We start from the raw sequence: 25,625 nt of genomic DNA on the forward strand, positions 1-25,625 counted from the left end.
AGGCTTATTCCAGTAGATCCAGGTTGGCTCTGAGGGCTTTGCTATTCTCTGCTTTGTTGTAGGCTTTGACTCGAAGTGTCAACTGCCAATCTCTGTTAGGATTACCGCTTCTGTACCGTAGGTCAGGCCGAAGGGAGTTTCTCCCGTGGCCGTCTGAGGTATGGTTCGATATGCCCAGAGTACATTGTTCAGTTCGTCAGCCCATAGGCCTTTAGCTCGGTCTAACCTCATCTTTAGTCCATTTAGGATGGTTCTGTTGGTGACCTGGGCTAGGCCATTTGTCTGGGGGTAGCCCACCAAGGTGTACTACTGTTTGATGCCGAGGAAGGCACACCATTCTCGAAATTTGGCATCATCGAACTACTTCCTATTGTCAGTGACTAGAATGTGAGGAAGGCCAAAGCGACAGATGATGTTTTTCTAGAAGAAGTTTTGGATTGCCCGAGCCGTTATAGTGGCTAAAGGCTCGGCTTCGACCCACTTTGTGAAGTAGCCCACAGTGACGACGAGGTACTTCCTGCCCCCCGTCGCTTGTGGGAAAGGGCCGAGGAAGTCCATTCCCCATTTAGCAAAGGGCTAAGGGCTGTTGAGGGCTAAGAAGGTTGTCGCAGGCTGATGGCATATGTTAGCGTGCATCTAGCATTGATCACATCTTCACACAAATTCGGTTGCGTCTTTGTAAAGTGATGGCCTGAAATATCCCTGCCTCAACGTCTTCTGGGCGAGCACCCTGCCGATGAACTGGTTTCCACAGATGGCTTCATGAATTTCCTTGAGCACGTACTCCCCTCCTCGAGGCGGAGGCATCGGAGGTAAGGCATGGTGAAGGATCTTCTATATAGTTTTCCTTCAAGCAAGGTATAGCGGGTTGCCTAACGTCGGAGTCACCTAGCCTTGTTCCTATCATCGGGCAGTTGTTCCATAAGGAAGAAATTGACAATGGGGTCCATCCATGATGGCTCGGCTTCTATTGGTAGTACTTGAGCTTCTTCTAGGGTGAGAAGAATAAGGCCAACACCATTTCCTTTAGCATTGGACGACCTATCTACAAAAAGCTTCCAAGCAGGGGGAGCATCTCCAACTGGGCACCCTTCTCCTGGTTCATCTTCCGGGGCCCGGGGGAGATCTCATTTGAAGGTGCACTCCATCATAAAATCTGCAAGGGCTTACGCTTTGATGGCAGGCCTCGGCCGGTACCGTATATTGAATTCAGAAAGCACAATGGCCCATTTGATCAGACGCCCCGAGATCTCAGGCTTGGTGAGGAAAGCTTTGAGGGGCTGATTGGTCAACACCGCGATGGTGTGAGCTTGGAAGTACGGCCTAAGCTTTCTGGCTGAAACCACGAGAAAGAAGGCCAGCTTCTCCACTTCAAGGTATCTAGTTTCGGCATCGCATAGTACCTTGCTAACATAGTATATCGGTTTCTATGCTCCATCTTCTTTGATCAGGACTGAGCTGAATGCTTCATCCCCGGCTGATAGGTACAGGTATAGGGTCTCTCCTGGAACCGGGCGGGCCAAGTGGGTAGGTGAGGCGAGGTGCTCCTTGAGTTCGTGGAAAGCTAGCTGACATTCCTCCGTCCATTGGAAGTCTTTCAATTTCTTGATGGCTCGGAAGAAGGGAAGACATCGGTCAATTGACTTTGACATGAAGAGGTTGAACGCCACCACACGGCCAATGAGCTTCTAGGTTTCTTTCACTGACCGAGGAGGTGACATGTCTAGTATGGTCTGTATCTTCTCATGGTTGGCCTCGACACCTCGTTAAGTGACGATGAAGCCTAGAAACTTGCCCGAAGTGACGCCAAAGGCACACTTGTTGGGGTTTAATGTCATATTAAACTTCCGCAAGGTGTCGAAGGTCTCGGCCAGGTCTGAGGTGTGGGCCTCAGCTTTCAGGCTCTTCACCACCATATCATCTACATAAACTTCAACGTTCCTCCCATTTGATCCTTAAACACTTTATTAACAAGACGCTGGTAGGTAGCTCCTGCATTTTTAAGCCCAAAGAGCATCACCTTGTAGCAGTATGTACCATGTTCAGTGATGAACAAGGTATTCTCTTCGTCTTTAGGGTGCATCTTTATCTGATTGTATCCGAAGAAAGCATCCATAAAGCTAAGCAGTTCAAATCTTGTAATGGCATCGACAAGGTGGTTTATTCTTGGCAAAGGAAAACTGTCATTAGCGCATACTCGGTTAAGATCTGTAAAGTCAATACAGATTCATCATTTCCCATTAGCTTTCTTAACCAAAACCACATTTGACAGCAAGTTAGGATAGCATACCTCTTGGATAAATCCGGTGTCGAGTAGCTTGTCAACTTCCTCTCCTATGGCCTTCCATCACTCCGGTGCAAAGTTCCTCTTCTTCTGTCGAACTGGCCTAGAGCTCGGGTCCATGCTCAACCTGTGAGTAATGACCGAAGGGTCAATTCCGGGCATGTCAGCGATGAACCAAGTGAAGATGTTGGGGTTAGTTTTGAGGAAACTTACCAGTTCGGATAGGCTCTATGGGGGAAGGTTGGACCCAACATGGACTGTCTTCTCAGGTTCGTCCTCGTCCATGGGAACCGAGACGAGGTCCTCGGCCGGTTGGCCTCGGCTCTCTAGTTCCTCCCTGAGGTCGAGGCCCTCAAGCGCCAATGCTTCTTTGTTCTTGCCCTTCAGCGCTACCACATAGCACTGATAAGCGAGATGTTGATTACCCCGAACAGCATATCGACGGAGGACATGGCGGCTCACAACGCATGAAGGGTCGGCCTCCCCATGATTGTGTTGTAGAGGGAGCCAATCCTCACGACAAGGAACTCTGTCATCCTCGTCACCTGCCAAGGCTCGGTTCCAACCGTGATTGGTAGGGTGATCTTTCCTTCTAGCCTAACGACATTGCCAGAGAAGTCGACCAATGGGACGTCAGTAGGCTGAAGACGCTCTGGCTCTATCTTCATCTTTTCAAAGGCTTCATAAAAGAGGATGTCTACCGAGGAACCACTGTCAACGAGAATCCTCTTGACCAGGAAGTTAGCTACTACGGCCGAAATCACCAGTGCGTCATCCTGGGGGACTGCAATCCCATTAAGGTCCTCGTGCTACTTTGGCCTCTTGGGGGCTGACCCTTGGACATTCAACTACCTGGCGTAGGCCTTGCGGGCCGAAGTCGTGGCTCCACCTGAGGCCAAGCCTCTAATGATGACGTCAATGACTCCAGCGACTTGCTAGTGTTGCTGCTGTTGCTGTGGCTCCTGGGAGGACGAGGTGCCGACTTCGCCTCCGACAAACTGCTTCAAGTGTCCACGACGGATGAGGGACTCTATTTCGATCTTCAACCCATAGCAGTGCTTAGTGTGATGTCTAACACCGCGGTGGAACTTGCAATACTTTTTGGGGTTCCCCCTCTTGGGGTTCCTCTTCATCTTTTCTGGCCACTTCACAAACTTTTCCTCACCCATTTGCATCAGGATCTGGGTCCTAGAGGAGTTGAGTGGCGTATACTGGCTGTAAGCCATGGTCGAGGCCGACGGCTTCCTGTTATCTTTGTCACCATCACCGCAGCGATCTTCATTCTTTCTTTTCTTTCCAGAGGGACCACAGTTGCGTTCGGTCTCCTTCTCCTGGTGGTCCCCGACAAAAGCCTCCTCAGTCACATTGTACTTTTAGGTCTTTTTGAGGAATTCTAGCTTCGCCTTCGGCGGGGTCTTGGTGACCGAGCAGTTTAGGGTGGAGCCAGTTCAGAGTCCGTTGATGGCGGCGTGCATTAAGACCATGGGGTTGAGGTCCCCGACCTCGAGCTCTTCTTTTTTAAAGCAGTCGATGTAAGACCGCAATCTATCGCCCGGCTTTTGTTTAATGGACATGAGCGAGACGACGCTCTTCTGGCACCGCCTACTGTTGATGAAGCGGGCGAGGAACATATTGGAGAACTGCTCCCACGAACTGATTGACCTCGGGGGGAGGTTGGAGAACCAGCGGCGCGCTGCCCCCTTGAAAGTGGCCCAAAAAGTTCGGCATGTCAAGGCGTCGGAATACCCGTAGAGTATCATGAGTGCTCGCAAGCTTCCCGGGTGGTCGTCAAGGTCCGAGGAGCCATCTATACATCTCCAAAGTAGGGGCCTTGAAGTGTGGGGGGAGAGGCTCCAAAATGATTTCTGGGTTGAATGCGTCCATGCGACCAACGGAGTTACCGTAACTAGTTGAGGCATCGACCCGACTCTCCTTAACTTAACGGAGCTCATCTTTGACAACCCCAAGCTCGGCTCACAACTTGGAAAGCCCCGGATCGGCAGGGCGTGGGCCCTGCTTCTATCTTCACGGGCTCAGTGGATATCAGCTCGGATTCTGGAGTACTCTGAGGCTGGGTCGTGCACTCCTCTGCAGGCGCGACGATCGTTTCGAACGTCCCAGTGATCCGAGACAGGAGGTGGAGTGGCACAACGTCGGCTCTTGCCCAAGGAGCGAACTTCGGGGCGACCAAGGTGTCCACCATCGTCCCTAGGAACCTCCCATCAGCGGCGGTGGTGCTGTTCTGAAGGCTGGTGGTTGTCCTCGGATTGAGCGGGCACTTCCCTTCGGTTGGGAGGTCGAACATTCCTCCAAGGTGAACTAGGGGGTCGGTTGTTGCCCAACTTCGATTGCTCGACAGCAAGTTGTTGCCCTAGCCGAGGGCTAGGGGCTCGACGTTCTCGCATCGGCCCTGATCCTCTAACACCCCAGTGGGGCGATCACCTCGAGAGGGACCTCCTACTCGGGGGCAGGCTTCTTCCATGCACTGAGTGAGGCGGTTCAAACGATCAAGGACAGCCTGAAATTGCTCATCGGTGACCAGGTTCTGGTTATTCCTGTTTCTTCGCACCATGGCTTTCGAACTTAGGAGGGCTTAGAAACTATATATAATTTTTGTTTTTTAAGGAATTGTCTTAGCAACGTTCCCACAGACAGCGCCAATTGTTGCCGCTCGGATTAGCCGAGGTAAATTCACTCCCAAGTTCTGAAGGCAGGCCGAAGGATTTGAGGACTCTGAAGAGGGTAATCCAAGGCTGAAGACTGTAGGCTGAGGCGAGGAGCTCCCTTCTGAGTACGGTAGAAGCCAAGGACTGTAGATCGTCATCTCGGCAAAGAGGTTCCTGGAGATCTGAGGTACTACAAAACAAGAGATGTTAGAGGCCCCGGGTGGAGACCCAAGGCAGAAGCTCCTACGTCAAGTTACTACGAGGTGTAAGGTAGAAGAAGGTGCAGACGAGGTCTCAATGGAGGTCCTTGGGTGCATTGGGTCCCCAGGAGTAAATGCCAAGGAAGCGAGGTAGGTGCTGGAAGTAAATGAGAGAATTGTATCAGAATTCTGGGATCTGGATCCCTTGTCAAGGGAGAGTTACCTCATATTTATACTTGAGCGAGATGGAGGTAGGTGGAGATGAATGCACCAGATGAGGGCCGTATGAAGTCAGGCGACAGGTCCTTGCGGGTATGCCTAACTACTCCGCGGTTGGCTCCGTACGAAGGCAGCAGGGCTTCCCCCTGCTGTGGCTGGCACTATCAGGCATTAGTGGGCTGGGCCTCCCAGCCCGTAATGGGCTAGGCCTGGCTAGTGCACATTAGGCTCGATTCTTGGAGTTGCTAGAATGGAAGGAGGATTCTTTGACTATTTCACAAACATGTTGTCGTTTAAGACCTGGGTGTACACTTGGGTGGTAGGGTTGAAGTGGCTCATTTGATTGGGGAATCCTATGGCTAAGCCATAGCCTATGTCCTTTCTTGGCTAGGGATTATCCTAATTCGAATCTGATCTGACATTGTTCATGTCAGATCTGATCCGATCCAATGATTCGATCGGATCTAATAGGACTTGATCCGAATTCGAATCCTATCAGATCTTTGGATCTTCGAATCTGATTTGGTCCAACTTGTTTTCTTTAAAAATTAATAAATTATTAAAAGAAAAAATAAAATATACCAATTTAAATAAAGAAAAAATAAAAAATACAAGAATTTTTTAATTATTTTCATCATATATATACATGTTTTTTATAAAAATAAATAATATAAAAAATTTATAAAAATACAATATAAATAAGATATTTATAAATAAATAAATAACATATATATGTATTATATATATATATATATATATAAATATATAACACATCAGATCAGATCTTCTCAGATCAGATAGGGGGTGATTCGAATCTGATCTGATTTCTGATTGGATAATAGGATCCAATCCAAAGATCTGACTAGGGGTGATCCGAATTAGATCAAATAGAACCGGATCTCAAATCAAATCATGATCTAATCCATTTGCATCCCTATCCATGGCTGCTTCGAGGTAAGAGATTAGTTATTTGGCTTAGTTGTAGGCAAAGTTTAGGTCAGGTCACAGTCAAAATGATGTTTTGGATTGGTGGGGGATTTGTTCCCATGCATTTTTGCCCAAGGATAGTTGCTCACAAGGCTACTACGTGGTTTGGCTTGAGGAAAGACGTGGAAGTGGTCACTATATGGATTGGGTGGCACTTGCTCTCCCTAATGGTTGTAGTAGTAGGTATGGTTGTAGTTAGAGATGGTTTTGGATCTTCTACTTTGTTTGACAGTTGATGGTGGATAGAACAACCGTTGTTGCTAGAATGCTAAGGATGGCTTGATGGACTGCCGCTTCATGTTGGCGTCAAGGTCGGGCTTTGAAATGACTATTTCGACAGAGAGTGTAGAGGTCTTCTCTACTACATTCTTATTGTTGGCTTCAAACAGGTCTTCAACAAGGAAAAGTTGTAGCATTAATACTTGCTTTTTGTGGACTCTAGTGGAAGTCAAGACAGGTACCATGCAAGGGGAGCGCTCGTCCAATATGCATAATGAGTCGATGTAAGGCATGAGTGTTGCTTCCACCTGCGTCTAGAAAGCCATTCCCAAACAAACTTGAAAGTCGTCCAGGGGTACCATTCATAAGTCAATTTTTCCTGTCCAAGGCCCAACTTGGAGATCAACCCCATGAGTCACACCTTCAATAGCCTTGGCACAACAGTTCACAACCTTGAGCCACCCTGTCTCCATGGCAATGTTCAGGTTAAGTCGTCTGGCCTTGGTGACCGAAATGAAGTTGTGGGATGCCCCTATATCAACTAGGGCCTGAGTCGGCTTCCCACTGAGGAGAATGTCTACATACTTCAGACCCTTTTGGGCTTTCTTGGGCCATTTGGGATTGGCCCCTTTCTTCACCATAGCATTAAAAAGTTGTAGGGCGCCCACTCTTAATGCCTACACGGACTTCTCCTCATCACTTTGCTCATCATCACTGAGCTAGGAAACAAGGGCATTACTCTTCTTATTTGTAGGGCAACCATGAATATAATGCTTCTCCCCACAGATAAAGCAAGAGCGTGGGAGTTCAGTAGGTCTTGGCTTGTAGTTATGTTGGTGACCTTGTTGTTCCTATGGCTTCTTCCCATAGTCCTATCTTGCTAGTTTGTTGAAGTTATAATTGTCATGAGGAGGGCATGATTATGATTGGCTTGCTCCCCCACTCAAGTTGAAGGCAAGTGGGCTGATTGTCTTGGGGGCTTCTTGAATCACTTGTGACAAAAGGGCATACCAGTGCACATGCTCCATCCAATCATGGTACAATTAAATATTTCATGAGTTCAAATTTAACTCAAAAGCTCAAAAAATTAATGTACTTTATATTTTATAAATATAATATGTTTTTATAATTTATATAATGGAGTTAATGTTATTGGAGAGGTTAAAATAAGTAAGGTGGGGAAATGCGTCATTTTACTTTTCACAAACAAATAAGACAACCTCAAATCTAAATCAAAAGCAAACCAAAATTTACGTCCAATTGCACTCCCATCCATATGCATTTACACCAGTGTGTATAAATTTCCCACGCAAACAAACCGTTTGGCTTTAGAGGTGATTCACATTGCAAGGCACTTCAAAGTTCATAACAGATTATGTTTTTTGCTTCAATTCTTCACCCTTCAAATTGCTTCCTCCTAACAATAAGAAATTTATATTGGTTAATATTGGAATTACCACATGTCATCTTCAACTTTTGGACTCTTCATTCACTGGATCCTACCTATATAGTAGAATATAATAATCTCCTTTTACTGTATTTACTTGACAGATGGAGAGAAATTTTCTCTTCAAAGTTGAAAAAAGATTTGAAGATAAATCCCAAAATCACCTGTATTTTTGGTCCATGGGATGGGTGCCTTTTATATTGATCTGGACCCTCCAGGATCATCCATAAAATTGAAAAAGGAAAAAGCTAAACTAATAGACTAACCCTATCACCTAAACAAACCCTTTTTAGTGCTGAAAAGTAAATAAATTAAAACGACCTGTAATTAAATAATTTATCAGTTGGGAGGCCCAGGTTATCAAATCGGATAGAGTTTAGGCTCAATTTGGAAGGAATATAAATACAAATATTCACTTTCTATTATCTTGTATGTATTTGCATTGTATATGTTTGTATTTGTATTCTTTTCAATTTGAGACTTAGGTTAATTTTGAAAAGAATATAAAACAAATATGTATAATGCAAATATACAAAATACAGGGTTTTACACTCAATATATTTGTATTTGTACTCTTTCTAAATTGACTCGTTGCCTTTTAATGTTGAATGCTGAAAAGCATTTATGCATTTTTAGAGGTAATAAGTGTGTTCGGTATTATTTTCTCACTTCAATCTTAAATGTCACATCATCCCCGGTTTTTCATTAACTTCACTTTTTGTTTTTTAAAAATTATTCCTAAAAGCTTCTTCCTTTCACATATACTATAATTTGAAAATCCTGTATAATAATAGTAATAATAATAATAATAATAACAATGTTTTACCCAGACTCATGATTCTACCAAAATAGCCCTTGCTGTTTTGCAACTTTTTTTTTTCCGGACAGCTCCAACCCACATGTTAATTAGTAAGTAGACACCCACTTGGGTCATGGGTGTTTAGTTATTTGGTTTTGGTCCTACCCATTTGACCTTCTTTTTTTAAGCAAGGTTTTTAAATCTGAATCGGACAATGAACCAGCCAGGGGTTTGGTTCCCGGGTCGAATGGTTTGATCGTTCGAATCAAATGGATGATATTTTTTGACAAAAAAATTAAAAAATACAGCCAAAACCGTTGAACGGTTCGAACACCCGAATCAGTGATTTACCGACAAAATCAACGGTTTTTGGCAAAATAATGGTTTTAGGGTAAAACGGAACCAATCACCTGACCAATTCCTGGTTTTTCCTATCCAACTGTATGGTCCGGTTCGGTTTTGAAAACCGTGTTTTTAAGTATAAATAAAAGATGAGAAACCTGAATGTGTGTGTGTGTAAATTGCATTGCTTGAAGCTTGAAATCTAGAGATAGGGATAGAGAATTCCTCTAGCATTGCAAGCCCATGCAACCCACGATCCCTCAACTATATGGCTAATTTATTAGCTCAACTTCCAGAGGTAAAGTTTTGGGGATGTTTTGACCTCCATCAATGGGAAGGCCACCGGTACCTCCCTTCCCATCTTGAGGCTGTCGTGGCCTTCAGATCACACTTCCGAGTACAAGACGGTGATATAATCCTAGCTTCTCCAATAAAAAACAGGAACGACCTGGCTCAAGGCCCTAGTTTGGTGTATCCTGAACTGCAGTACCCACAAGAAAGATGGCAACGGCTATGTCATCAATGATGATGGTGATGGTGATGGTGACGAGGATGAACCTTTGATAACAAACTCTCCTCATGCCCTTGTTCAGAGCTTTGAGACCCAGATCTACAAGGACAATCCCACCCCAGATCTCTCAGGTATCCCCTCCCCCTCTCCCAGACTTTTCCATACTCACATGCCTTATAAATCACTACCACCATGCATCAAAAACTCTGCCTCCTGTAAGATTGTTTATGTGACTGGGAACCCCAGAGACACATTCATCTCGCTTTGGTATTTTCTTAATGAGATTCATAAGACTTGTGAAGAACAAGGTTCACATCCAATGGAGGAATTATTCGACGACTTCTGCGATGGGGTTTATCCTATGGGCCCCTTCTTTGACAACGTTGTAGGCTACTGGGAAGAGAGCCTAAGACAGCCTGAAAAGATATTGTTCCTCAGGTACGATCGAGGACATGAGAGGTGATCCAAGGCAACAGGTGATGAAGATAGCTTCCTTTCTTGGGAGGCCTCTTCTCAACGAACAAGAGGCCGACAAGGTGGTGCAGAAATGCAGCTTGGAGAGGCTTAAAAATCTGGAGGTGAACAAAAATGACAGGGATTTTTGGAGTGGAATCGGCAACAGTGTGTTTTTCAGGTCTGGGAATGTTGGAGACTGGAAGACACACTTGACACCAGAGATGACTGAGCGACTCGACCAGATTTCTCGCTTCAAGCTACAGGGTTCTGGTTTGCATCTCTAGCTAGCTTCTTCTAAATGCAATTCCGACCGACCTATCGACCAACAGATGCGTCTACAGATCAAACCTCTTGCTCTGATCACCCATCAAATAAGCTCACACCAGTTGCTTAGTTGTTGTTTACTGTTAAACTTTTCATCTTTAATTTATGAGAGATGAAGTAGCTACTTGATGAAATCATTGGTACCCACAGCTATATATTGTTGGGGAACCTCGTTAGTAGTCATAAAAGGAAAGATTGATGCTCTCATGCATTTTATTTCAAAACGTTGAGGTAGCTAGGTTTTTGTCCGGTGAAAAGACAGGAGGTTTATAGGACATGGAAGGATTTTAGAGTGCAGATTTCCTTTCCTTCTCACAGCATGTTGCATGGAATATCTTTCTTGCTGTGGGGAGAGATGTTACCAATGCAAGGCTGCAAGTGCTGTGAGGTGGGGGTGAGGAGGATTGAGGAGGAAAAAATCTGGATTCAGATTTTTATACCCAATTCTTTAAGGTTTTGTTTGTTTTGCAGGTAAGTTGGTCAGCTCAAGAATTGACCAGTTCACTTCCATTAAATTACTGAAGTTTGTAAAAAAGAATGTCTGCCACTAAATTACTGAAGTTTGCTTTAACCATAACTTTTCCTTTTGACCAAATGATAAAACTAGAAATATAAGATTACATTTACCCCTTAAATTATATGCAGTTTCACAAATAACTCACCTCAAAGCTTGGATTTTAAAAGTAGATGGTAATAACTAATTCTCAAGTATCAAAGTACTTCAATCCAACAGTTTTCTAGTTACTTTAGTCCTCTAGCTAACTTGATCATTTAACTACCCTTACCCTAATTCCCTGTTGCACCTTTCGCTTTCCAGTTTATGTTAATCAACTGAGCTTTTCCTGTAAGGTGTTGAGTCCTTGGACCTGGTGACAACTCTCCAAAAAGAATAAAAAAATCTAATATATAACATTAATACATTATTCTCAAAAGTAATTGGTTTAGATATTAATTAGAGAATGTTATTAGTCATCAAGTTGGGTGCCATTAATTACCCTAATCTGTGTTAGATATGAAGAAATTCATTTTACAATGCCAAAACAAAACAACATTTCCAAAGAAAATTAAATGAAAATAAAAAAAGAAAACCAACAAAGAGAGATCAATATATTCTTTAATAGGGACTAGCCTTTATTTTGTTGTTCAATAGGAACTTTTGACCAAATATCTAGCCTTCACAAACATCTGTCTGGGTGAAGGATAAAACCACATGCCATTGAACCATGGTTCAAAGTATCTGCAAAGGTGTATCAGTACTTTAAAATACACGGAAATACACTTTTTTTAGTTTTTTTTTTCAAATTTTGGTTTTTGGAAAGCTAAAAATGGATTTTTTTTTTTTTTATTAAAGAAGGGTGGGGACAGGTGTTTCGGAACCCAAAAGATATGATACGATACGTCCAATACGGGGCGTATCATATCGATTTTTTGAACCTTGCATTGAACCCACAATCATATTAACCTCTGCACCAATTAAACATCTAATTCATTGAAAAAAAAAAACAACAAAACCTGCTGTCCAAGTGTCAACATAAATTTCGTATATTGAATCACATAAAGATGGAGATAAATTACAAAATAAATGTGACAAAAAAAAACTACAATGGGATAAAACTCTCTTGATTCTACTTGATTACATGAACAACCTCTAATTAAGGATCGTAAAAAATCACAACTAGTAATGTTGATGAACCTCCAACGAAACCTTCTATATGATAATAATTCAGATTGAGAGGGAGAAGTGCATAGAGAATTTTTTTTTTTTATTATTAGAACATCTTAACTTACACTCTTTTATATTTATAGACTCTAGAGTCACCTTGAAATATTTCAAGTTATCCGTCACAAATTTGAATTGACTGTTATGATTGTTAGAAATTTGAATTGGGAAAAACGAATTTTGACCATAAGATGGGAAAAACGAAAATTAACAATCAAAATTAAGCGTCCTATCATAATACCTGATGCTCATAATTGAGTTGAATAAAACTGTTCGGCCCAGAAATCGTCCAGACAACCGATTCCATTTCATCATTAACCCATTCCTTAGCTAAAAACTACATCGAGCAATTCGACCCAAACAACAGTTTTTGGCCATTTTTTATTTTAATTATTTTTTTATATTTTAAATTAAAACAGGTTGTCCATTCGAATCAGACAGTCGAACCGTTGACCCAGAAACCAGGGGCCAAAGCATTTCCAGTTCCAGGTCGGTTTTTAAAATATTGAATAACATTATTATACAATATTATCTTTCATGGAACTACTTAACCCAAGACATGTAGACCATAGTCGTTTCGGTTTTGGTAGATACTTGAAGATATGAATGGTGGTTTTGGTTTTCTTTCTATTGCCGTGCTGATTCAACTGTAACATGTAAGATTTTAAGGTAGCCACTTGATACCACAGAAAGTCAGAATACAAAGCATTTAATGATATGAAAATACATCTTGAGATATAGTGGCCGCTATACATGAGGTGCATCAGGGAAATTTTGCCACCAAAAGTTAGATGCTTGTATTTGGATTTTTTAGCAGAGTGAATTTTTCAACGCAATTTTGAAGAACACAACATTAATATGTACAAATGACTGATACATACGTAGATCACAAGCATGGCTAATATCTGTCATGGATCAGAAGATGGCTTTGCTAGATATTGGCGCCACTCATCTGGGGTCCCTTTCTTCATCCTCAACATTTTTATAGCTGTTGTTGTCAGGGGTATAGCAAGAATATCAAACTCCTTTGGGGCCTGCAAAATCAACAATCAGCGTTGCTCCCATCAGTGGAAATCTAAAAGAAGTTTGTCTGTCATAATCGAAACAATGGCATAAATAAAGATAGCTAGTACATACCTTTGGAGCCTTGATCAGCTTCATATTTGCTTCCTCTAAAGTTTTCTGACCTTTTCTCGAATTGCATCTTGCACAAGCTGTAACCTGGAATAAGTAATACTCAATTACCACTATCCTATTCTGTGAAGAAAGTGTTTGGGAGGAAAATCAATGACATGCAAAATTGAAAGGACTATGGTGTACCGTTTTCATGCTTTAAGTACACTTGAAATTATTTAGTGTTATATTTTAAGTAATTTTTTCGAGGGAATATTCAAAATAGATGAATCAACCTCTCTTATTGTCTTCTTTTCCTTTTACGAGTATTTAGTTTTCCTAGTGACTTAACCCTCGAGTATGGTAGTAGGCTTCTCACACTCCAGGGGTCCAGGGTAAAACCATGGGCTGGCAAGCGTGAGAACGCAAGTTCGAGTCTGAGAGCAGCCACTTGTGCAAAACATGCCAAAGGTTAAGACCATATCTGTAAAGACCACTGGAACAGGCCAACAGAAAGCAGTTAATCAGTTTTACAAGAGGAGGCCACGTCAGCACAACTAATCGTCCACTTGCAACAGCTGTAACAGAAAGAAATCAAAGATTGTAAACAGTATAAATAGTAAAGCACAAAGAGAAATAAGACAGTAATTCTTTCGGCATTAATCTCTCTCTCTCTCTCTCTCTCTCTCTCTCTCTCTCTCTCCTTCCAACGAATTCAGGAGGTTGGCTCCCTCGAAGAGCCTTGAGTTAGGCAGGTTCCTAACAAGTTGGTATCAGAGCCAGCATGACCAACACAAGAAACACGTCAGTAGACACCCGAGTGGATCAGATGGAGGTAGAGATCCATTGAATGTCTTCAGATCTCAAAGAAATGAAGGAAGGTTTCACTGCTCTCCTCAATCGGCTGGAGCAGGGGGCAACGAACAACGACAGAGGAAGCCAAGAAGAGCGCAGCAATGAAAACAACCGCAGAACAGGGCCGGCAGCAACGAGAGCAGCCAAAATCGATTTCCCCATCTTCTCAGGCGGCAACCCAACTCCCTGGATTCTCAGAGCCGAACGGTATTTCGATTACCATGAGACACCTGGGCAAGATATGGTAGCTCTGGCTTCTGCGCATCTTGAAGGGGAAGCTATCCTCTGGTTTCAATGGTACCGATGGGGGCACCCTCATCAAACTTGGGCAGACTTCACTGATGCCATGACTATCCGTTTTGGATCGTCTGGGTTCGAAGATCATGATGAGAGTTTGGCAAACCTACGGCAGGTGGGATCAGTTAAAGATTACCAGATGGAGTTCGAAAAGCTGGCCGTGAGAGTCCAATGGTAGACGGAGAAGGTGTTGGTGGGAAGCTTCGTCGGCGGCCTAAAAGAAGAACTGCAACTGGAAGTGAAGGCGATGCAGCCCACTTCAGTCATAAATGCGGCAGCGCTAGCAAGATTGTATGAGGATAAGTTCGCTCGAGCAAGAAAGGTGCAACGGCCATGGGGTCCAGGAACCAGGACGACAGCACCAAACAAGGAGGAAGGAATACTGGGCCCAGGCCCATTGGTTCCTTTCAAATGGCTGACCTGGGCAGAGATGCAAGCCCGCAGAGACAAAGGAACTACGAAGAGAAATTCGGGTCGGGCCATCCATGCAAGAAACAACAAGCATTTCTCCTCCAAACAGATGTCGAAGAGGAATACGACCTCACCGATTGCGGGGAATCTAACCCAAGGTGGGAAATACAACCCAATGGCACACCTGAAATATCTCTACAAGCCCTTACGGGACTTGCGTCCCCTCAAACAATGAGAGTTGCAAGGCTAATCCAGGGATGCCAAGTGTCAATCCTCATAGACAGTGGCAGTTCCCTTAACTTCATAACTCAAGTCTTGGTGGATAAAATAGGACACCCGGTTCAACCAACAACGGCTTTTACGATTCATGTGGCCAACGGTAGTAGCCTATCCTACAATAGCATTTGCATGGGCTTACCACTAAAGGTTCAGGGTCACCAGTTTGCGGTGGACCTATATCCTCTTCATCACAGTGGAGCGGACGTGGTGCTAGGCATTCAATGGTTAAGACAGCTAGGGCCCATCTCACCATGGACTTCACACCAGGGAACTCTACAGTCCATCTACAAGGGAAAACATGCAAGGGTCCAAGGCCCATCAGTCATGCAACATTAACAAAGCAAATAGGAGATCCGGATCAGCCCATATTCATGCACATGGACTCAAATTAGACCAGCCCATCTTTAGCTAACAGCAGCCCAAATGAGCCTAGAGACTTCCAAAGCCTCCTACAACAACTCCTTCAGCAATATGGCAGCATGTTCGAAGAACCCCAAGAACTTCCACCACGCCGGGAGCATGACCACTGCATCCCCCTCATGCCGGGAGCTGCGCCAACCAATGTAAGACCCTACCGATACCCTTACTTTCAAAAATTTGAAATCGTGAAGCAAGTTCAAGATATGCTTAAGCAAGGGATAATACAGCCCAGCCACAGCCCATTCTCTTCACCGGTATTATTAGTCAAAAAAAAAGGATGGGACGTGGCGATTTTGTATTGATTACAGAGCCCTTAACAATATCACCATTAAAGACCGATTTCCAATACCGGTCATTGATGAGCTGCTTGATGAACTCAGTCAAGCCACCATATTCTCAAAATTAGATTTACGAGCTGGGTATCATCAAATAAGGGTACATAGGGAGGATGTTCACAAAACGGCTTTCAGGACACATGATGGCCACTATGAGTTCCTAGTCATGCCATTTGGGTTGACCAATGCTCCAGCCACATTTCAAGCATTAATGAACGACATATTCCGACCATATTTACGTAAGTTCATCCTTGTTTTCTTTGATGACATATTGGTCTATAGCCTCGATTGGGAGGTACATCTAAGTCATCTACAGGTCACCCTTGCAACACTTGAGGCCCACCAGTTGTTTGCTAAAGAGTCCAAGTGCTCCTTTGGACAAAACCAAGTTCACTACTTGGGGCATGTTGTAGAGAATGGAACTGTAGTGGCCGACCCAGATAAAATCTCCAGTATAATGGGCAGGCCGCAACCCAAAAGTGTGAAAGAGTTGAGGGCCTTCTTGGGCCTGACTGGGTATTACTGCTGCTTCATCAAAAACTACAGCCTAATAGCTACCCCGTTGACCCAATTGCTGAAACAAGACGCTTTTCACTGGTCAACCCAGGCCCAACAGGCTTTTGAGCAGTTGAGACATGCAGTTGCGAGCCCTCCAACATTAGCATTGCCCGATTTCACAAAAGACTTCATCATTGAGTGTGATGCCTCCGGTCAAGGTGTTGGGGCTGTTCTCATGCAAGAGGGGCGACCACTAGCCTTTCTCAGCAAGGCCTTAACATCACAAAAGTGGGCCAAATCAGTTTATGAACGAGAATTAATAGCAATGGTCTTAGCAGTCCAACGTTGGCGATCCTACTTGCTCGGTAGACGGTTCATAATTCGGACCGGCCATCAAAGTTTGAAGTTCTTATTGGATCAATCAGTCCTATCCCAAGAACAACAACGGTGGATATCCAAGCTACTAGGGTACGACTACATAATTGAGTACAAAGCAGGGGCTGCTAACCGGGTGTCTGACGCTCTCTCATGGCACCCACAATCATTTTAGTTACTAGTATCTTCCCCAACTTCTCCACTCCTGGATCTACTTTGAAAAGAAGCCCAATCCCATAGGGAGTTACAGTAGTTGAAGGCCCAAGTATTGGCAAATCCCTCACTGTACCCCGGGTACACCATTAAGAATGATCTACTCTTCTTCAAAGAACGCCTGAAAATTCTGGCAGATTCTGCTCATCTCAGGAAGCTCCTGGAATTATTCCATGCCTCACCCACAGGTGACCACTCCGACATCCTACAAACACAAAAACGCATCGCCACACAATTCCATTGGAAAGGCATGCGTACATCTATCCAGAACTTCATAGCCGGGTGTGCAGTATGCCAACAAAACAAGTCGGCCACTACAACACCAGCAGGCCTCTTGCAACCACTCCCAATACCAACCCAAGTCTGGGATGATATATCAATGGATTTCATCACAGGATTGCCCATTTCTGCCAGCAAAATAGTTTTCCTTGTGGTAGTGGATAGATTGACGAAATACAGTCATTTCCTACCTCTATCACACCCATTTACAGCAGTCACAGTTGCTGAATTGTTCCTCCGGGAAATTGTGTGCCTACACGGGCTCCCCAGCTCAATTGTATCAGACAGGGACCCTATTTTTTATGAGTCGTTTCTGGGCTGAGCTTTTTCGCCTGCACGGGGTTAAACTCTTCAAGTCAACTAGCTACCACCCCCAATCTGATGGACAGACAGAGGCGGTTAACAAGAGTCTCGAAACATATCTGAGATGCTTCGCGGGAGATCGACCAAGACAATGGGTGAAGTGGATCCACTGGGCCGAATGGTGGTACAACACCACTTTCCATAGCGCCGCTGGGATGACACCCTTCAGAGCTCTATATGGTCGGGACCCTCCCTTTCTACTTCCTTATGAAAAAGGGACCACCACAGTAGCGGCCTTAGAAGAACAGCTGATGCAACGAGATGAGGTGTTAAAGGAACTGAGACAGCATCTCTTACAGGCACAGCAATGGATGAAGCACACCTATGATAAACATCACAAGAATGTCCAATATGAAGTTGGTGATTGGGTGTTTCTCAAATTACAACCTTTCAGACAGATTTCAATTGCAAGCCGACAGTGGAACAAACACAGTCCGCGCTATTTTGGACCATTTAAAATCCTTGAGAGAATAGGGTCAATGGCCTGCAAGCTGGACCTTCCAGCAACATCAAAACTGCACCATGTATTCCATATCTCCTTACTGAAAAAAGGGCCGAAGTCAGGAGTCATTACAAGTGCGACCCTTCCCACATTTTCAGAGGAAGGACAAGTGCAGACTGAGCCAGCCCGCATCATTGATTTTAGATGGGTGCGCCGGGGTGGAAGAGTCATACCAGAAGCATTAGTTGTTTGGTCTAAACTCCCAGAAGAGGATGCAACCTGGGAATCCTACTTAGATCTGCAATCAAATTTTCCCACATTAGGGCAAGGTCACTCTAAAGGAGGGGGGGATTGTAAAGACTACTGGAACAGACCAACAGAAAGCAGTTAATCAGTTTTACAAGAGGAGGCCACGTCAGAAAAACTAATCGTCCACTTGCAACAGCTATAACAGAAAGAAATCAAAGATTGTAAACAGTATAAGCAGTGAAGCACAAAGAGAAATAAGACAATAATTCTTTCGGCATTAATCTCTCTCTCTCTCTCTCTCTCCTTCCAACGAATTCAGGAGGTTGGCTCCCTCGAAGAGCCCTGAGTTAGGCAGGTTCCTAACAATATCCAATCTACCCCTCCCAAGACCCCAGATAGCTAGGACCAACATTGGGTAATGGCCTCATGCACTACGAGTCCAGGGTACTTTTCAGTTTTTACACGCAATAAACATGGCAAAATGAGGCCGAAGTGCAGAGTGACCATGTCATTTGTACAGAGCAGTCAAGATCCTAACCTTCATATTTTATTTTTATTTCTTTTAAACTTTTAAAAATGATTTAGTAATTTCTAAGTTTTAGAAGGTTAATCTAACATTTTAGCTTCTTTCTCTACATCTTCTCTAAGCAAGTGTATACAAACCTGTAATATAGAAATACTAAGAGGCTCTTGGGCCTCCATAAACAGAGAGACAGTAAGAGCATAAAAAGCCTTTTTATTCATAATTGTATTTAGGATGAAAGTTCAGATACCTAAATTGAAGAATTTCAACTGCATCAAGCCTGGACCTGAGGCAAGGTCCCTTCAAAATTGACCAGATTCTCTACCCAGGTTCACCCAATTGCACCCCTACACTGTGTTCTTCCAATCAAAGTATGCACTACTAGGACACTACAACCCACGGTTAGGTAAATACTAGGACAAAAATACTCCTCAATACAAAACATGAAACTAATGACACTTCTCCATAAGGTGAGCATATATGTTCAACATGCCTAGCTTGCCAATACTACTAATTTGATATTGACTTGAAAAATTCTACAATTCTTAGACATAGATATCCAACATGTTGTTAAACTGAACCTAACAACACTTCAATTATTAGACACGCCTCAAACACATTTAACAATGGAACAGCTCTTCATACATTGACTAATGACAAAAATAGATCAAAAATGTTAAAACTAGGAATGGTGTTAAAACAGGTAGAGTTTGCAACATTGAATTCTCAAACTCCATAGTATTCCATCAAGCAATGGATTCCAAAAAGTCCTACAGATTGGAACCTATAAGCCTGAACCAGAAAAATAAAAAGAAACAAAAAACTTTCAAGCAGCATTAGTAATTTAGTACCTTGAAAACTCCTGCCAGGAATTTTTGTTATTTTCCCAGAAAATTTCCATAAAAACAACAAACCTTTACCAATTTATAATTAGACAAGCATGAAAAACTCTAGATCCATTCCTACTGAATTGGAACATAACAGCCCCAGACAGGAGAAAAAAAAATCTAAACAGCATCAACACCCAAAAATCCATAGTAGGAATTTTTTTTTTTTTCACGGCCATACACTTGCTGACATCACATGTATGGCTGCTAATGCCAATAGGTCATTAGTGTGACACTTGCTCGGCAGGTAAGAATCCAAGAAACAGATTACGTTGCTCTAACACCTACTTGAAGTGCTCAGTTGAAGATTTAATCAACAAACAAAGAATAGAAGAGAAAGAGAATAAAGAATGATAGAGAAGAAAATGTGTGAATGTGAGAGATAGGTCACTCGACCACTCTCACTAATATTCATACTATTCTCAGATATATACTAGGACAAAAATACCGCTGAATACAAAAATGTAAGACTAATAAAAGAATGATTCAATCTACTTTTGAGAGACTTCACCTACCTAATCATCTAACATAATATCCATAGATCCTATATCTGTACATCCTTCCTATTACTAATGGAGGATTCCTAGAATCCTAGGAATATCAACCATTCACTTAGACTACCTAAGAAACTCTAAAGACAATCAGCAAAGATCTAGTGTGTGTTTGGATTGGAGGGGTAGAAACTGAAACAAAATCCATTTCACGCAACCTTGACTGATTTAAAATAACCAGCCCTTCCAAAAAAAGAAACTGCTAAAACAACAGTAAACTTGGCAAATCAACTAGTCAGATTCCATGCAGTTCTGTTTTAAAAAGAGTCATCCACCCTATATGATATCTTCCACGGATAGACAACTTGAGAAAGTCCATCAGTAATTTGAATTTGGTATTAACATTGCCTTACCGCCTCGGATTTCACATTGTCAATATGTAAGTATGTGATGCTTTTCTTTTATTTGATAAGTAACCATACTTTTAAATGCAACCTACAACTAGAAAATGTTAAACCAAAAGTAAAGAAAACAATGGTAAAAATCACATTTCTTCCAAGTGCAACACTCTCATAGAATGTTAAATCAATGCCTCTTTATGGTTCTCTTACCAGATTTTCCCATTTCCACTCCCCACCTCGAGAAACCGGTAAAACATGGTCTATCGTCAAGCTCTCACGTGAAGAGCAATACCTGTTAACAATGAAGACAACAATGTTATAACCTGATCTCTAAAAGCATACTTCCAATTACGCCTTCCTACATGTAACTGCTAAAATTTGCAACCCTGTTTCAAAGACATTGAATCTGGAAGGAAGAATCATGTAGGAGCTCTATCAATGGTCCAAAGAAAAGACCTGAGACTAGATAGCTTTCTCAAGTCCAGATATTTGTTTCCTGAAAGTCATAGACAAAGAATCTTTAGGCATGCTAATTTGAGGAGAAAAAGATTCAAACTTCCTTCAAGTTCCTGCTTACAGGTCAGAAACACATGATGAAGAATGCATTCATAACTGAGCCAAATTTTGCTGTACACCACTGACTAGTTCAGGTCATGGTTTTAAAAGGCTTAAACTTGAATTCCATTAATAAATTAAAGCAAGTGACTTCAAGTGTATCCGTCACACTTAAAGGCTTAGACCTAGGGTGTTGCACTTTTGTTGTGTCACTTCAAGTGTATGCCTCCATTATGCTTTATACAAGAGGCTTATGCCTCTTGTGTTTTTGTATTTAAGCCACTTTTTATAATAAAATGCTATAGATAAAAGTGGGGTAACCATTTTATCATGTTCTCCATTATATATTAACATAATCCAGAGTATGAAAAACCTCCAAACACATAAGACCATAACAAAAATGTAGAACATCTACACAACACTTACACCACCTTGTCTCGAGAGGCTTACACCTCTTCCACTCTAAACTACATGTCACACCTCCAAGTAGTGGAAACTTGCGTCACGCCTCCATGTTTTAAAACATTGGAAGTGACAACAAAAAGTGCAAGACCCTATAACAAAAATCAACACCAAGGAATTAAGACCCCCAACTCTTCTTGTACTTAATCCTAACCCAATAAGGAAGCCTAGTTTATATACCACAAACAACACTCAAACCCCTAAACAAAGCCTTTTCCAGTAATGTTTTATACATGAAATATGATATACATCATCAGGCTCAAGTTGTGTCAGGTCACCCAAATCCCTCACTACTTTTGGGCCTGATTATGCTTTTCAAACCCCAGTCCAGGTTTAAGTCAATAGGCCAAACCAGTCAGGTTGAACATGGCCATGGCTGCAACCAACTTTGTGGTATGCATAAAAAGGCTATCATACTCATATAAATCAATGCTGGATTTGGGCTTTTGTCAGGAACTGAAAACTTAAATTGACGAGTACAATGGTTAAATACTCACACATACAAACACTTTAAGAGCAATAATAAATAAATAAATAAAAATACATGATTTATTGACTACTTACTGACAAGTAAATATATCCCGGTAAAATATATTTTTACGACTAAGGCTTTGTCTGATTCTTCTTCTCTTGACAACCTGAAGTAGATGGGGAACCTGGAAGTAGGGAAAGCCCATAATCAGTTGAAATGCAGTGAACCTAATATTAAGGAACAAATTAATATCAAATATTTGTGAGCCAGGAAAAACATAAACAAGAAATAATAATTAAGTGATCACTAATAAGTGGAACCCAACAATCCTATATCCCCAGCATACTCCTTATTTACATACCCTTAACACAGCTGGTATATAGAAGGATCCACTTGGAGACTTTACTGTTTGATCATAATATTCTAGGACATCAGCCTGAATAAGAGAAAAAAGGTCAAGATCTTAAAACTGGCAGTATAGAAACAGATAGATTTATGTTTCAACAAGAAAAAGATCAAAAAGAAGTGCATTATCTATTGTTCTAATCAGGCAGTGCTTATCAAAAAGATAAAAGCTTTAGTCATGTAAAGCATGACGATTTTTTTGTTTGAAATTAACAACAGACCATGAAGATTCTACCCAACAGAATACCACATACATCTTCTGATGAAGGAATGACTCTAGACAATCTACCCTAGGAGCTTCAAGACCATAATCAATCTGATCAGATTGCCTCATTCTTTTGGACAGTCGATATTGTTTTATGGAAACTGTAAGAAGCTCTCATTGAGAACTTTGGTTTAGGCACATAAAAGAAAGAAGAGAAAGAGAGAGAGAGAGAGAGAACTGTTAGACATATAGAGGGTGGGAAACAACTCCCAGCATATGCACCAATGTGATGGCAGGTTTTCAAAAAGGCTGTTCTTACAATCCACCCCAGCAGTGGTTTATGTTTACCTTTCATTGAATAAATTGAATCATATATCTCTACCAAAAAAACTTCCAAGCTAAAACAAATTACTGCTAGGATTGGAAAACATTATCCACTATATAATATGGCTTTATTTCCCTGAGATCAAAAAGAAATAGTAGGTTACCAAAAGAAGAGAGAATTTTTAGACCCCAAAAACTAACAAAGTAGTCTAACCTTCTCTGTGAACTCCAGACAGATAGCACGCCTCCAGCAAACAACATTAATGGGCCTAGCACAGAATGAACACAATCAGAAACAACATGCAACTTCATTCTGCATTCTCAACAAAAGAAGGAAGGTTCACTAAAAGACAGAAAAAAAAGTAGAACAACAATGTAAAAGCAAGGAATAACAGAAAGCTAGATTTTCACTAAAGAATTCATCTTCTGCATACCTCTATTACATCAACCAAGAATATGTATTTGATTCACATTCCCTTAAGCATGAAATCCTAAAAAGTAAAAACATCGAACTTATAACATAAACTCATAAAGAACAACTTGGACCACCAAAGGTGGTGTAAGCCACTACTGACTTTCAATAGATCTAAACATGATGCATGGTTAAATTAAAAGTCAGTGGCAACTTGACTTCTGAAATAATATTCACCCACTTGGTTGAACTATATAGGCTTCTCGATGTTGCAATAGTCAAAGGACGCGATCTATACCAAATGTAACTTGCACTTTCTAAGTGTTCAAATCTGCTGGACGAGGAACCCCCATGCTGTGCCAATCAGTTGCTTCTCCACACTGATGCTACGTATCCCTTCTATTGCTTAGTTTGTGTCTATTAATTCATTTGCAGGTTCTTGCAACAAAAAAGTAGTCTAAGAAGCAGTTGACCTACTACTTTCAAGACACCTTAATTGTGGAAAAAAAATTACCAATACTGGTCCCAGATATCATGGGTCCTCAGAGGGATGGATTGAGTACCTAATTTTTTATATTTGTTTACAAAAGGTGGCACCTTGCTTGTGCCACAAAGATAAGAGAAAAAGTTGTCACTTGTCGGTCTCCTAACTGTGTAGTACATGGTTAGCTAATTTGATGGTTCAATTGGTTTAGGTCCCATAGCTACCAAAGCATAAAGTGCACATAGAATTTGCTTCAGTACCAATGTTGCTTTAATAAATATTATGACAAAGGGCACATGGTTATGAAATACATGTCTCCCATATATAAGCAAATTGCAAAACCTTTTCCCAACATGCAGGTGTCAATCTGCAATCAACCATCCTAACATGTACTGCCATCCATTAATACATCTAAGCTTCACTAAAATCACAAAAATATGGTATAACATTTACATTGTTAATGACTAGTCCTGAAGAAATTCCCTAAATAGATAATATATTTATACATATCTAGAATTCTTAGTAATGACAATCTTAGTGATTAGATCTATCTAATTGAGGATTTCTCATGATGAGGTCTTTATCACATGCAAAACCATCTGCTCTTGCCCCCCTAATGCTCCATTCGGAGGTAGACATTTTAAGCCTAACCAAAATGGCAAATTATAAGACCACAGCTTAAATCTTTACTGATCAGCATATAATAAACAGCATGGAAGGAACTGAAGCTTTAAACCCGGTAGCTGCTTCACAATGGGCAGGTCTTCATTCAACCATCTCTACGACAAGATTACATTACAGTTCACAAGTACTAGTATCCCTTCAGTGCATATATGATTTCTGCAAAGATTAGTGGTGAACCCTTCTGAATAGCTTCCATCCAATTAAAGAGTAACTTTTAGCAGAAAACGGGAAACCCTCAGCACCTACTAAAATTGCGAACTCTCTACAAGCCCCTCTCAGAAAATGTATATCGAACTACGAAAAGAATAGAAAAAGAACAATTCCAAATAACCAAACGATAAAAAAGGAAAAGAAGCAAATCAAATAGCTTGCAAGGCCAGTAGCCGCTAGAAAAAGAAAGAAAGAAAAAAAGAAATTGAAGTAAACAAAAAAAAAAAAAAAATACTAACCGGTAAGAGATGTCCAAGACCAAACCTTTGAAACAGGACAACTCATCCCTTCCAAACTCATCATCTTCATCAAAACCCAAGTCAGCTTCATTACCATCATCAGCGACTATACGCTCTTCATCCGCACTGAAGCTACTTGATTTGTTCCGCAGTGAACTGAAAACCCGGCTAGACCCATAAAACCCGGCATTGTTCTTGTTGAGTTGAATTGGAGTGATCTCCACGAATCTCAATCCATCACCAACTTTACAATAATGAAATGCGTCTTTTGAGTCGAATCCAAAAGACACTCTGTCGCCATTGAAGAACAGCTTCAGACCCCCTTGAGTCGTGAACTGCGCCATAATCGTGGGTAATGGGTATGCAGATTTCCCTTGATCGTGGGCAATGAAACCTCTGGCTCCCAGCACTTTATTCACAGACTCGAAGAGAGAGAGAGAGAGGCAGGTGTCGGATTTTTTCACTTTCTTGGAGCTGAAAGTCCATTCTTGGAGCTGAAAATTTTTTTTAAGCAAAATTTTTCTGTTCGTTCGTAACCACACGTTATTTGCCTTCTCGTGTGATACAA

At 41.9% G+C, this 25,625-nt stretch overlaps 1 protein-coding gene across 1 annotated transcript; it reads right to left on the reverse strand.

Moving 5' to 3' along the window:
• Window positions 1–12,824: 12,824 nt before the first annotated feature.
• Window positions 12,825–25,609, reverse strand: LOC104611160 (uncharacterized). Its single transcript, XM_010278103.3, has 7 exons — window positions 25,058–25,609; window positions 23,243–23,297; window positions 22,456–22,530; window positions 22,187–22,278; window positions 20,816–20,897; window positions 13,312–13,395; window positions 12,825–13,208 (listed from the first exon to the last, which is right to left on the reverse strand). The coding sequence occupies exons 1-7, from the start codon at window positions 25,399–25,401 to the stop codon at window positions 13,083–13,085; spliced, it is 858 nt and encodes a 285-aa protein (XP_010276405.1). The 5' UTR covers window positions 25,402–25,609; the 3' UTR covers window positions 12,825–13,082.
• Window positions 25,610–25,625: the final 16 nt, after the last annotated feature.

Source organism: Nelumbo nucifera, chromosome 2, assembly GCF_055504915.1.
Source record: "Nelumbo nucifera cultivar China Antique chromosome 2, China Antique-T2T, whole genome shotgun sequence".
NCBI lineage: Eukaryota > Viridiplantae > Streptophyta > Magnoliopsida > Proteales > Nelumbonaceae > Nelumbo > Nelumbo nucifera.

What these genes read in the sequence shown, in the direction of transcription:
- LOC104611160 (XM_010278103.3), bottom strand. Translation starts at nt 25,401, where the DNA reads ATGGCGCAGTTCACGACTCAAGGGGGTCTGAAGCTGTTCTTCAATGGC. An exon ending in CGGGATATATTTACTTGTCA is followed by an intron (nt 20,898 to 22,186) that starts GTAAGTAGTCAA and finishes CATTGTTAACAG; the next exon opens with GTATTGCTCTTCACGTGAGA. An exon ending in AGCTGATCAAGGCTCCAAAG is followed by an intron (nt 13,209 to 13,311) that starts GTATGTACTAGC and finishes TTGATTTTGCAG; the next exon opens with GCCCCAAAGGAGTTTGATAT.